Raw genomic sequence first — 13,383 nt, 5'->3', positions numbered from 1 at the left:
ACTGCGGGGTTGGTTCATACTTTGTCTGAAAGGGATAGATTATAAGATAGAAAATATCATATTGCCTCTATCTAAATCCATGGTATGCCTACATCTTGAATACTGCGTGCAGATGTGGTTGCCCCATCTCAGAAAAGATCTATTGGAATTGGAAAGGTTCAGAAAAGGGCAACAAAAGTGATTAGGGGTATGGAACAGCAGCCACATGAGGAGCAATTAATAAGACCTGGACTTTTCAGCTTGGAAAAGAGACGACTGAGGGGGGATATAATAGAGGTTTATTAAATCATGACTGGTGTGGAGAAAGTAAATAAGGAAGTGCTATTTACTTCTTCTCATCACACAAGAACTAGCTTTCATTTCACCAAATGAAATTAATAGGCAGCAGGTTTAAAACAAACAAGGAAGTATTTTTTCCACACAATGCACAGTCAACCTGTGGAACTCCTTGCCAGAGGATGTTGTGAAGGCCCAGACTATAACAGGGCTCAAAAAAGAACTAGGTAAGTTCTTGGAGGGTAGGCCCATCAATGGCTGTTAGCTAGGATGGGCAGGGATGGTGTCCCTAGCCTCTGTTTGCCAGAAGCTGAGAATGGACGACAGGGGCTGGATCACTTGATGATGACCTGTTCTGTTCATTCCCTCTGGGGCACCTGGCACTGGCCGCTGTAGGAAGACAGGATACTGGGCTAGATGGACCTTTGGTCTGACCCAGTATGGCCGTTTTTATGTCTGGATTTTGCTCATTCATTTCACTGTACAAATAGATGGTTTATTTGCTTTCTCATATATGGGCTACTTGTGGTTTCAGATTCCCAAGGCCTCCTGTGTGCATCGGAGTGTGGAAAAAACACCTCCAGATGCTTCACATTTTAAGTGCCTGAAATATGGGACAGAATAAGGTTTCCGGGGGTGGGGGGCACTCAAGCCAACCATTTGGTTTATTTTAAACAGAACCCTGAGACACCCTCATCTGAGTCTGATGCTACCACCACTAACGCCATCTGGCAGAGAGGTAATGCACACATATCACCTCTCCTGTCTGATCCCACATGCAAAGGGGTTAAGTCCCTGCTTGAGACAGCTCCAGGTCACCTTGAGTTCATTTTCCTACCATTCATATTCAAGGCGCTAATGCATACCCCAGCCAATCAGGATATACCACCAGAAGTACTTCCTCTCTGAGAAGAAAGAGATGACCAGAAGGGTGTGCAGGTACAAGCCTTCCACCAGCAGCCAGAAGAAGTTGGCCATGATGCAGTACTGAAAGAAAACCATCGCGGCCTTGCAGCCCACCTGGAAGAGAAGAAAATAACAGAGGTGAACCGAGGAGGTGTTTTTATTGTAAGAGATTCAGAGGAAACAAACACATTTGCTGGTAATGCTTGTTTTCTACCTAGCCCAGTAGCTGGAATCTGTAGAGTCTGTATTCACTATGGGCTAGATTGTTCCTGGAACTGCACTGCGTGGCTGTGTCATAAGGGAGACCAAGACAGCTCTGCTCTGTTTATGCCTGTCTGGCCTGTCCAGTGGATTTGGGCATGCAGGGGTAAACGGGTGCTTGTACTTGCTGTTCCCCACTGTGGTGCAAATGGGTGAGACATGGGCCTGCTCCCAACACACAATCCCGAGCCAGTATGGGGAAGATGGTGATTTTCTGCTGAGATAGACGGGCAGCAAATTACTACCCCCATGGGCTACATCATACTGACAGTCTACAAGCTAGCCTTGTCTAAATCAGCTGTCAACCCTGTGTCCAGTTCTGGTCCTCCCAGCACCTAAGCGATGGAGCAGAAATAGAGGGGGTTCAGCGATGAGTGACAAAAAAGGGTGGGGGAATGGAAAGTCTTCCGAATATGAGATCTTAAAATGATTGCGACTGTTTGGTTTGGAACAGAGATGACTAGGAGGGGCTGTGATAGATGTATATGAAATAAAGCCTGGTATAAAGCAGGATAAGAGGGTGAACAGAACACCCTCTGTCATAATGCCAGAACAAGGGAACAGTCAATGAAATTTAAAGGCAGCAGATTTGAAACTGAAGGGACTTTTTTTGTCCTGACACACATCAAAATTAGCCTGTGGAACTCACTGCCACAAGATGTCACTGAAGCAAAGAGATTGGCTGTATATCTGGACAATGAGCTCAGCTATGTAAGATAAGATAAAAAATGTAAGCAATATCGACACTTGGGCTCGGAGTATATGTCAACTGCTAACTGCCCAGGGTTAGGCAGAACTGCCCAGATAGGCAGGTTATTATAGAGCTCTTGCCATGAAGCATCTGGTACTGGCCATTGTTGGAAAAAGTATATCAAACTTCACTGACCACTGGGCAGCACTGGCAGGCAGCTCCTGGCTTCCTATAGCAAGGAACTCGCAACCCTCCAGCCTGCATTTTACAGTCACTCACCATTTCTTTCTTGATTAGATTTCTAGCAATGCTAAAAAGGGCATTGATCGACATGCTCTAGGCACCCTTGGCATACTTTAGAAGTACATCCACTAGCGTCCAGGAGGCTACTCACAGCCTACAGTTCTACTCAGGAATAAGAGGCGCAGACTCTGGAGCTGGGTATTGACACCCTTCAGATACTTGTAGACAATTGTCCCTTAGTCGCCGTATTGGCAAGCTGGAAGTACATAGGGCCAGATCCTCAGCGGGTGTAAATCTTCCTTTCCCTGACATCAATGGAGCTCTACATCAGCTGAGGGGACCTGGCCCTTTGTTCTTTCATTGTCTTCTTTAAATCTCATGCTAAGAACAACTGATTGGCACATCGGCGCCCTCCTGGGATCCAGGTGGTGCCAGCAGCATCTCGCTGCGGGGGGCGGGCGGGGAGAGAAGCAGGCAACTGGCAATGCAGCTAACGCCAACAAAAGGGAAGGTGATGAAGAGCTGATGTGACAAGGCACCGTCCACGGCCGCCAAAGCACCGTGTGGGCTCCTGACATCTGTTCGCTTCTCCGCCATCTCGGCGCACACCTGGCGGGTTGGCACCAAGGCAGCTTGATTGCTTCACACCCAGCACAGCGGAACGGTAGGGCCACGCCCTGCTCGCCTCGCTCGGCTGAGTAGCCAGTGTGGATTACCAGCGGGAGTAAAGCAAGCCAGATTCGGCCCTTCTGCGGCAGCTGGCACATGACCGGGAGCCGTTGGGTTCCAGGAAGCATGGGGAGCGATTCTGATGCTGTCAGGCTTTATCAGATGGCACCAAAACCCAATCTGCTCTGCTTTAACCTTGGCGCATCCTCTCTGGAGAGATTGCTTTTAAGCCCTGCCATCTTCCTGAGCTTTTCTGTTCTGAGTATCTAAAGAGCACATGCCAGATGCTGCACGTAACCAGGAACGGGAATGCTTTCAAGCGGCCCAGGTGGATGCTCAATCACTGCTCTACTGGGGTTTGTTGCTCTGAAAAAATTATGTTAGTTCTGCAGTAAACAGCCTGCCTGCTAGGGGATCTCTCTGCTCTTAAGGGCTACCTCTGTCCCCAGGGACTCTTCCTCTCCAGGCCGATTTGAGGACTTAAACCACGATTTGAGGACTTCAATAGTTCAGACATAGGTGAGAGGTTTTTCGCAGGAGTGGTGGGTGAAATTCTGTGGCCTGCACTGTGCAGGAGGTCAGACTAGATGATCATAATGGTCCCTTCTGACCTAAATATCAAATATCTATGAATCTATGATTCAAATATCTATGAATCTATGTGGTTGGGGGAGCAGGGCCAGCTTGAAGCCTGAGGTCCCCTGCTGGGGGTGGAGGATGGGGTCTGCCGGTCTAGTCTGGGTGCGAGGAAGGGGAGGGGGGACCTGGCCAGTCACCCTCTGCCCTGTTGGCACTCAGCTACTCCAGTTCCTGCCAGGATGGACTCCCCAGGACTCTGGCCCAGCCCTGAGAGCTCCTGCTCTTTCAGGAGCTCTTTGATATTTCTTTCGGACTCCAGACTCTAATGCACTGCCGCCCCCGCCCCGCCCCGGGCGATGCGGCATGGCTCAGACAGCAGGAAGAAGCGCCCCGGCCATTTTAAGAGCCTCTTGACTTGTTTACAGAAGGTGGGTGCGTGATAGATCACAGAGCTGCCTGACGTGAATACGCAGCGCCTGATGACTCATGTGCCCGTCACTGGGAAACCGTGTCTCCCCAGAGGGTGCTTCCTCCAAGGAAGCACAGTAAGAGCAGACTCTGTAACCCACCATCCTAGGTGATTACTCCACCCCTGGCCATAGGACCAGAAGGGGAGTAAAAATCGCCAGGCACCCTTGAAATGGAAGGAACAGGAAACACATTGTATTTACCTAGCTCTGGCAGCCCAGGGCATTGCTGTGAAAATGATTTGGTCTTGGTGGGGCTTTGGTTTAGTTTGCAAGCAGCACTAGGTTTGAGCTCTCTGGTTTATTCGGTGGAATCGTGGCGGCCGCCAGTTTGGCGAGGTTTGAACTGGGGCCCTCCCAGGCTGGGAGGCCTAAGAACCTACCTGAAATGGACCAGGAGACTCTCCACCGCTTGAGCGGAGAAGCCAGGCTCTGTGGATGGGGCTGTAACAGCCTCACAGCCTCTGTGGGCTGGGCACAGAGGGAGGCATGTACCACGTTCACCAGTGGGTTGCACACTGGTTAAAGGAGCGCAGAACCGGAACATAAGAACGGCCCTACTGGGTCAGACTAGAGGTCCATTTAGCCCAGTATCCTGTCTTCCGACAGTGTCCAGGAGGGGAAGCTCTGAACATTGGCGAGGAGGGAGCTCTCCCTATAACTTGAGCAGCCCCAGCTGAAGAGGAGCGGGCTGTCTCTGTCTTGCTGCCTGAATTTTGAGCAGCAATTCTGAGGATGGGTGGGCCGTTTCTTTAAAACCGTGCCAGGAAATGAATTGGGAAGGGGAAGTTGTTGGCCAGACATAGTGAGAAAGAGGCGGGGTACTTTAGGGATGATCTGGTTTTCCTTAGTCCAATGAAGTTCCTTGTTCAGTGTTAGAAGAAAGCAACTCTGAGATTCTTTGTCACTGACACAGGGCAGCAACCAACAACAGGAAGTGCAAGGGGGATTCTGTGTTTGGTAGCAGGAGGAAGGAAAGCAGCGATGCTAGTGATTTGGTGCTGGCACCGGGGATTCAATAGGTAGCTCATATTTCCCTCCGAGACATTACGGTTCTGGTGCTGAGGGATACTGTGCTGCTGGATGACACATAAAACCTAGGTCCTGTCTTGTGTTCATAAAGATCCCACGGCACTTTTCACAAGACGAGGTTTTTGCCTCGGTGTCTGGAGAAACAACTTGGGCTGCTCAGAAACATTTCAAGGGAACACTTTTTTCCCCATTGACTTCAGGGTGAACAGGATCGGGTCTTCAATTTATACCTCTTGAGACAGCAGCTGTTTAAGGAAGGACTGTTTAAAGAAGGGATACTATAGGGAGGATAGCTAGTGCTAGCTGAAAGGTGACGAGGGTAGCAAGGAGGGAAACAAATGAACATTTCATGCTGCACGAAAGGGATGACAAGGAGTAAATGACTAACAATGGGAAAGGAGCTATGTTACTGGGCTACCAGAAAATGTCTGATGATCAGGAACAATGAAATAGTGGAGCAAACTCTGTTGTGAGGTAATTACAGCATATCCCCCAGATGTGTTTTCAGTGAGGCTAGATATGTTGATGGCAATTAATGTTGGGTGCTTCCCCGCTGGAAGCAGAGGATTGGGATTGGCAATCGGAGTGGTCCTTCTCAACCCCTACACCAACCAGCCTGGGGTTCTGCCCCCTGGGAAGTTTTCTGAACTCCAACAGTGATGTTTGGGAGAGCAGTTATAGCTGAATAGCGTGTTTCAGTGCTAAACATGAAGGCACCCCCGTGGCATGACAAAGAAGGAGCACAATTTCCTCATCTTCATAATAAAACTTCCCTATCCATTGTAAGGCTCAGCTAGTTTTATCAAGCAGTATGGGAATGCAAAGTGATACTACATCAGTATTGGACCAGTAAGTAATCTATCCATTTTAGGATTTTATACTGATGCCCATCACCACCATATCTGAGCACCTTCCCTGTGAAATCACTTGCAATAGTGAGATCCCTAGAGGTCTTAGAATCATAGAATATCAGGGTTGGAAGGGACCTCAGGAGGTCATCTAGTCCAACCCCCTGCTCAAAGCAGGGTGATCAGGGAGTTATCTTAAGTGCCTATACACAAATGCAAGAAGCCTGGGAAACTTTCCAAGCAGGGAGAACTGGAAGTCCTGGCACAGTCAAGGAATTATGCTGTGATTGGAATAACAGAGACCTTGTGGGGTAACTCACATGACTGGAGCACTGTCATGGATGGGTATAAACTGTTCAGGAAGGACAGGCAGGGCAGAAAAGGTGGGGGAGTTGCATTGTACATAAGAGAGCAGTATGACTGCTCAGAGCTTCAGTATGAAATGGCAGAAAAACCTGAGAGTCTCTGGATTAGGTTTAGAAGTGAGTCTTCTTGATGCAAATATCCCCATACACATCTGATGCATGACATTATAATTATATAAGCCACACCTACTTCCACTTCTTCACGGAAGACAGGAGATGGAAGTAAACACTGCCTAGACTTCAGCTGCAGATGTTCATCGTACCCTAGCGTGAGGTGGCAGAGGTGATGTGAGTTAGGGTTAACACCGATACACGTTTTTTATTGAGCCAACCAGCCCTGACTGGAGGACTATTCTGAGCAGCGTTACTGAATTTGGTGGGTTGATTTTATCAGCCATGGTCATCTCTTGGGCTTGATTCTCCACCGCCTTGCATCTTGTGTAGACGCTCACACCTGGGGCAAGTGAGTGTAAAAGACGGCCCGTCCGACGAGCGGGCGTTTTACAATCACTGTGTGGTGGGTGTCAATCACAACACACGGCAGGGCAGAATCAGGCCTGTCACAGCCAAGGCACTGTTCAAACTTCGTGAACGCATCTACAGCACATCCCCCAGACGTGTTTTCGGTGAGGCTAGATATGCTGATGGCAATTAATATTGGGCGCTTTCCCGCTGGAAGCAGAGGATTGGGATTGGAAATCTGAGAGGTCCTTCTCAACCCCTACACTGACCAGCCTGGGGTTCTGGCCCCTGGGAAATTTTGTGACGCAGCCGTCCTTGGGAGCATTCAGATTTAAAGGCAGGCACGGAGAAGGGCCCCCAGGAGAACAGGGGCATAGAAAAGGTAGAAGTTGCGTTAATTTGCATGGGAAGAAAAGGGGACATTTCACAATCCTCTGGGGGTCAGTGATTGAAGTGGTTTTGATAGCAAGCTGGGCAGGACGCAAACATTTCCTCAGACAACAAGGGGCCAGAGCCTCAGCTGCTGTAACTCATCACAGCTCTGTTGATGTCAGTGGACCGCTGACACATTACACCAACAGAGGATCTGGCCCAGAATCTAAGAAACAGGGAGCAAACAAGGCCAAATTCAGAGCTGGTGTAAACAGGTGCATCACTATTGAAATCAATGGAGTTGCACCCGATCTGCATTTGGGCCAAAGTATTTAAGCAACCACGTGCTGAGTCAGCTGAATAGAGCTCATGCCCAGGGTGTCAGACGGCAGCGAAGGTACATTGAGGATGAACCACCGGAGGAGATTTTTAGACCGGGACGGGGTGAAGGGCCATGAGGAGGGGCAAAGCTGGGAACTGGTGAGGAGGAAAGGCTGCTGGGCTGGTATGCGGAAGCTAGTAACACTTATTGTTCTTTTCTAAGTCAGGTGGATTAGCCCAACCTCTCCCTGAGAGAAGTTTCTTTCCCACCATGAGAGGCTTTGGGCCAGATGTCTTATGCAGTGACATGCAGTCACCACACTGCAGGCAATTAGTCACTCGCAGACTGACTGAATACTGTGACACACTAAAAGCTCCTGCATCATAATCCCCCATGACTAATGACTCTGGGTATTCCCACATAGTCATAAACACGGGAACGCTCCAAAAGCGGGAGCTGCAAAGTTTATGGATGGCACAGCCAATCTGCAGTGCCAAAGAGTGCTGTTATACCTCCGTGCATCTCTCGGTGTCCCTTTCAGAAGTACAGCGTAAAAGAAGGTTTCAGAGTAGCAGCTGTGTTAGTCTGCGGAAAAAGGACAGGAGGACTTGTGGCACCTTAGAGACTAACCAATTCTTATGCTCAAAGAAATTTGTTAGTCTCTAAGGTGCCACAAGTCCTCCTGTTCTTTTAGCGTGAAAGAAGTGGCACTAGGTCATTATTCAAATGCCCCTAAGGGTGGAGAAGGGATAGCTGAAATTGGGGTATATTGCACATTTAGCCTGTATAAAGAGCAAGCGTCAGACTCTGCTCTCTTTGAAGCAACAGTGGATCATAGTCTGTCCTGCACGTCTCAGGGATGCTGCACAGAACTTGCAGCCCATTGGGAGGAAGCCTAAGGTGGCTTTAAGCTGCTTTTGTGACCTCCCAACCCTTGGCCGCTCTGGGGCTCCTGGTGAAATTCAGACAGCCCTGGGGGCCTGTCTAAGTTATGGCAGTGTCCCTGGGCTGTAGCACTGCCTGGAAACTCTGCCGCGCTGTGTTCTGGAGCCCCCATCCTGACATACCCCTCCCACCCCTAACCCTGCCCCAATGCACCCCCGACCCCAGGGCTTGTGAGGAGGTCATCGGAACACAGCTTTACAGCTGCCTACAACAGTACTTGTGCCTGGAGAATCCTTCCAAGGCCAGATCCAGATTCTTTAGGGTCTGTTTAAGCTGCTCCAGTCCTTTCACATGGCATACGGGAGCCGGAGCAGAAGTGAGGATCACACCTGGTAAGCTTTGCCAGTGACTTCAACAGAAGCAGGACCGAGTCCTAAACTTGTGATAGCCCTAAAACAATAGCATCTATACAGCATTTTTCACCTGCAGAGCGCGTGCCAGACATGAACTAACTCATCTGCATAACACTTCTGGGAGGTCAGTCACTGTGTTACTCTACTCATTTTACAAATGGGGGAACTGAGGCACAGAAGGGGAAGCCCAAATTTTCAAAAGTGGCCTTTAATTTTTGGTGCCCCAGTTTTTAGGTACCTGATTTTAGTTAACTAGACGCGTGATCGTCAGAGGTGCTGAGCACGCCTGGCTCCGAACCACATGAGTGGAAGCTGTGGATGCTCAGCTTGCCTGAAAACCAGGCCCTCAGGTTATTTAGGGGCTTAACTCCCATTGTTTTCAATGAGCTCGACACCTCAGTATCTTTGTGAATCCTACCGTTATTGCTGGGTGCATCTCCCAAACCAACAGCCGCGATCGACGTGTGCGTCACTCAAACCCTTTTCCCTGGATGCAACTACCATGATAGCTGTGTCCAGAGCAGGCACCCAGTAACTGAGACACAAGCTGAGTCTACTTTGAAAATGTGGGCATTAGGTGACTTCCCAAAGGCCACAGATAGAGTCAGTGCTGGAGTCCAGATTAGAATTTAGGATTTCCTGATTCCTAATCATGCTCTATGAATAGTACTTAATGCTCATGGACTAAGATTTATAAGAACAGAGCCACATTCAGTCTGCGCTGAAAGCTCTTTTCCTTCTAGCAGGCTCATTCCACCTATACCTAGAAGTCCCAATCCATAGGGGTCCTAATCCATGATTGGGACTTCTAGGTATATTCTAGGTCGCTAATTGCAAGCTGGATGTACCTGAATCATTTGACAGCACGGCAGGTGAGTTCTACCCAAGATATAGGCAGCAGTAGGGCAGGTGGGGTCAACCTGGAAGTGCCTAGTGCATGCATAACTGCATGTTCCACCTAAAAGACTGGGAGATACTCTAATGGAGGTCTCCAAGAGCAGGCAAACAGTTAACTTGCTTTCCAGCTAGGAGAACAGCTGGAGCCTTATTTGCTGATTTCTCTGCGTGCCTGCAATGCAAGCTATTTTGTGAACTGCTGCCAGGAGCAATCAGGTAAGTGCAGGGAGAAATGCTCTGGCTCAGCCAGTTCTTTGATTCCAGAGTCTGATTCAGCAGGCACTTGGCATTTTGTAATTGCGGATATTGAACAAGGCAGCGTCCCAGCGGGGAAGAGATGATGCTCTTCTCCTCGGAACATGAAGAGCTCTCACAGCACCAGCCTCGGCTCTAAACCTTCCCCACAAGATGAACTGATGCCTTTGAGAGGGGCTTTGTGATTCACACCTTCCCGATGGCTTTTCGCAGACCACTTTTGCTTTCATCTGACAAGCCATCCCTTTGGACCTAGCTGTTTAAGCTGCTGCCTTCTGAATGAACCTGATCAATCAGCAAGCCAAGAATGGATTTCTACAATATTGGCAATTCAAATGCAAGGCTCGAGATAAAAAAAAGATTAAAAAGGCAGATTTAACGAACAGATTGCTGTCAAATGGGAAGACAGTAGACTCCTCCACCTCTGCCAACATCCTGGGTAGGGCAGAGTTGGAGAGATTCTAGTTCATTGCAAGCCAACACTGCTGATGTATGCTTAGGAGAGCAGGAAATGGGTGGTGGATCTGGAGTGTAACAATATGTAATTATTAGTCTTTGCATTTCAAGGATTATATTGCAGTGCATTTGGGCTTGCACATTCTTGGCATGTCCAAATGCAGCAGGGGAACATTTATGGGTTCGCTGTTATCTTTTCTCCTCTGCCTCCTTCCTATTGTATCCACTTGTTGACTCTCGTCTTACGTTTGTATTATATGCTGTTTGAGACAGAGAGTATCTTTTCACGGTGTGTGTGTCCTAGTACAACGGGGTCCTAATCCATGATTGGGACTTCTAGGTATATTGCACTAAATAATAATAGGGCTGTAATAACTGGAGAGCTATGTTGCTCATCCAATTTCATGGTATGATGAAGCCCTGATCTCATTATTTCAGCCTCATGTCTCATGACTCTATATACCAATAAAGCACCAATCACCGTATAATCTAAATGCCCAAGGGCCCCATATTGTATTCAGCTACACAATGCATCTTCCACTGATTTCAGTAGGGGTTGCACCAGGCATCAGATCAGAATTAGGCTCCAAATACAGATTTTTTTCCCCTCCTAATAGGACAACACTCTCTGCTTGGCGGGGTTGTATTCCATAGGATGGCTTGTCTTTTGAACGAGGTACTTATGGGGGAATATGGCTTATTAGCCGGGGCGTCACTGTCTGTACTGAGGGATGGTTGATGGGGGCAGATGAGTCTTGCATTATGTTCTACCAATTTTCCTGTCTCCTTTCTGAAAACACCTAGGAGCAGGTCCTCTCCTTTCAGTCCATTCTCTGTGCATAAGACCCAGAGGAAGTGTAAACATCTCCTCTGGCACAGAACCCGTGTAACCGGCTCCTAAGCCAACCTCCAGCATAAGAGGCGCGTCCGGAGTGGGGAGGAGCCAGGGGTGGAGTTTGCTGTGCTCTGGCTATGGTCATCTAGCAGATAGGCCCTTGGGGGCTCTTAGCAATGGGTGGATGTTAGAGCAGCTCTCATCTGCAAACCCCCAGTGTGCCGTTACTGGGAGACATGCGATGGATTTCCAGCAGAGATTGCGGACTCTGGTTTGGACCTCCCTTGAAAAGGTAGCATACAAAGACCCCTGTTGAATCTATACAATCTCAGGCAACATTCCCTTCTCATCTCCTTTCCTTAGGGGCGGCTGACTGTTCACTTTTATCTCCTAACCCTTGGGTGTTTGACTTGGGAGGATGGGCGGCAAAGCTCAGTCACTGCTCATGCAGTGGAAGTGAGAGAGCAGGACGCGTTTCCAGAATCTAGTGAGCGCATCTGAAAATGTGGCTGTAAACATTTTTGCTGACCCCCCCCGCCCAATCTGTTGCTCCCATGGGCCCCTTGTTTACCCTGCCCTTTGTGGAAGAACCAAGCCTGGCTGCTAGGGATGAAATCCTGCTCCCACTAAAGCCAGGAGCAAAACTCCCATTGACTTCAACAGGCCAAGATTCCACCCCCAGGGACTCATTTTCAGAAACTCCAGATGATGTTGATGGGAGCTGAGGGTGTTCAGTTCCTGAGACAGTCAGTCCCTGGGTGCTGCCACTTTGCTTATCTTTGTCCCACCCCACCCAGGCTCTTAGATATCAGCAGAGAAAGCAAATTACAAATCCGAGCAAACTAGACAGAGCTGGTGAAAGCGCTCTTTATTCCCTATTTTCCTTTATTGCAGCTGTAACCTGTATTCAAGTGGGTTTGCACCTCTCCCCGCCCCTTTAACTTCCTTTGTTCTACAATAAAGAGGAAACCAGGTCCAGTTCAATGGGACTCATGCTTCTAAATCTCCTGGGTGCTTGTGAAAACTCCCTCTTGGCATTTTAAGGTCATGAAACAAAGTGCTGAATTGCAAAACTAGCTGAATTCTCAGCCGGTTCACCTGCTCAGGGCCCAGACCTGTAGGCTGCTGAGGAGTGCAGCTTAGCACCTGTGCATATCCACTGAGCTTCCAGAGGCCCTTAATATGGGGTGCTGATAGAAAAGAAGTGGCTTCTAACTGAGTCAGTTAAGCTGCAGCTCCCATGGGCTCAAAATGTAATGCATCTCGGTTTAAGTGAGACGAGGAGCTGAAATTCTTCAGTGTCTCTATTAGAAGGAATTTGGCATCTACCATGAAAAAAACTCAGTGGGACGAGGAGTTCCCGTTAGGTCTTGGTGCACCAAAGAGATGTTCTACTACATGGTTCTTCAGCTTTCGCTGCCCCATGGAGTTCCAAAGCTACTCAGCCATAGATGAGATGCATTTGAGATGGGTTTGCGCCACAGCATTCAGACGGAGGCCCACACTGAGGACCATCTCTAATGCAGAGATACAGGTTAGTTACAGCTGTCATGAAGACGAGATATACAGGATGTCTACAGACACACACTGAGTAGGCCAAATCCTGCCCTCTGCTACACTTGTGTGTCACGCGGGGGATTGGGGAGGCTGGGAAGAGGCTACCAGGCTCAATCCTGGTCCTGCTAAAGTCAATGGGAGTTTTGTCATTGATTTCATTTGTAACAGGATTGGGCCCATAGTGATTCATAACAAGCTTTAGGCAGCAGCCTGACCCAAATGGATCCCCAGGCCCCATCGTGTAACCGTGCCCTTTCTTTCTGATTTAACCCTACTCATATCAGCTGAAAGGATTTAAATGTCAAGACATTTAAAATCCATCTCTATTAATACACAGGTCACACAAGGTGTGGCTTCTGGTATTATACGAACATGCAATACATAAACCAGTGTCAGAGTCAGATCCTCAACTGGTGTAAAGCTGCTGGACTCTATTAAAGTCAGCGAGGCTATGCAATTTGCATCAGCTAAGGATTTAGTCCTAGGAGGCTCTTTGCCCTCACCTACTTGGGCACAGTTAACTTCACACAGTAGTTTTACACTGGGGTTACTCATTCCACTGACTTCTGTGAAGTTAGTTTCTCCTAAATCA

At 48.6% G+C, this 13,383-nt stretch overlaps 1 protein-coding gene across 1 annotated transcript in view; it reads right to left on the bottom strand.

Moving 5' to 3' along the window:
- Nucleotides 1-13,383, bottom strand: part of LOC311516032 (vasoactive intestinal polypeptide receptor-like) — a 177,355-nt gene that overhangs the window by 23,993 nt on the left and 139,979 nt on the right. Inside the window, exon 7 of the mRNA XM_084619644.1 lies at nt 1,143-1,296. Coding sequence (XP_084475770.1) covers nt 1,143-1,296 — 154 coding nt within the window. The remainder of the gene's footprint in view (nt 1-1,142; nt 1,297-13,383) is intronic.

Source organism: Lepidochelys olivacea, assembly GCF_965140295.1.
Source record: "Lepidochelys olivacea isolate rLepOli2 genome assembly, chromosome: 2".
NCBI classification, from domain to species: domain Eukaryota; kingdom Metazoa; phylum Chordata; order Testudines; family Cheloniidae; genus Lepidochelys; species Lepidochelys olivacea.
The sequence above is the reverse complement of the archived record's forward strand: the minus strand, read 5'-3'. Positions and strand labels throughout refer to the sequence as shown.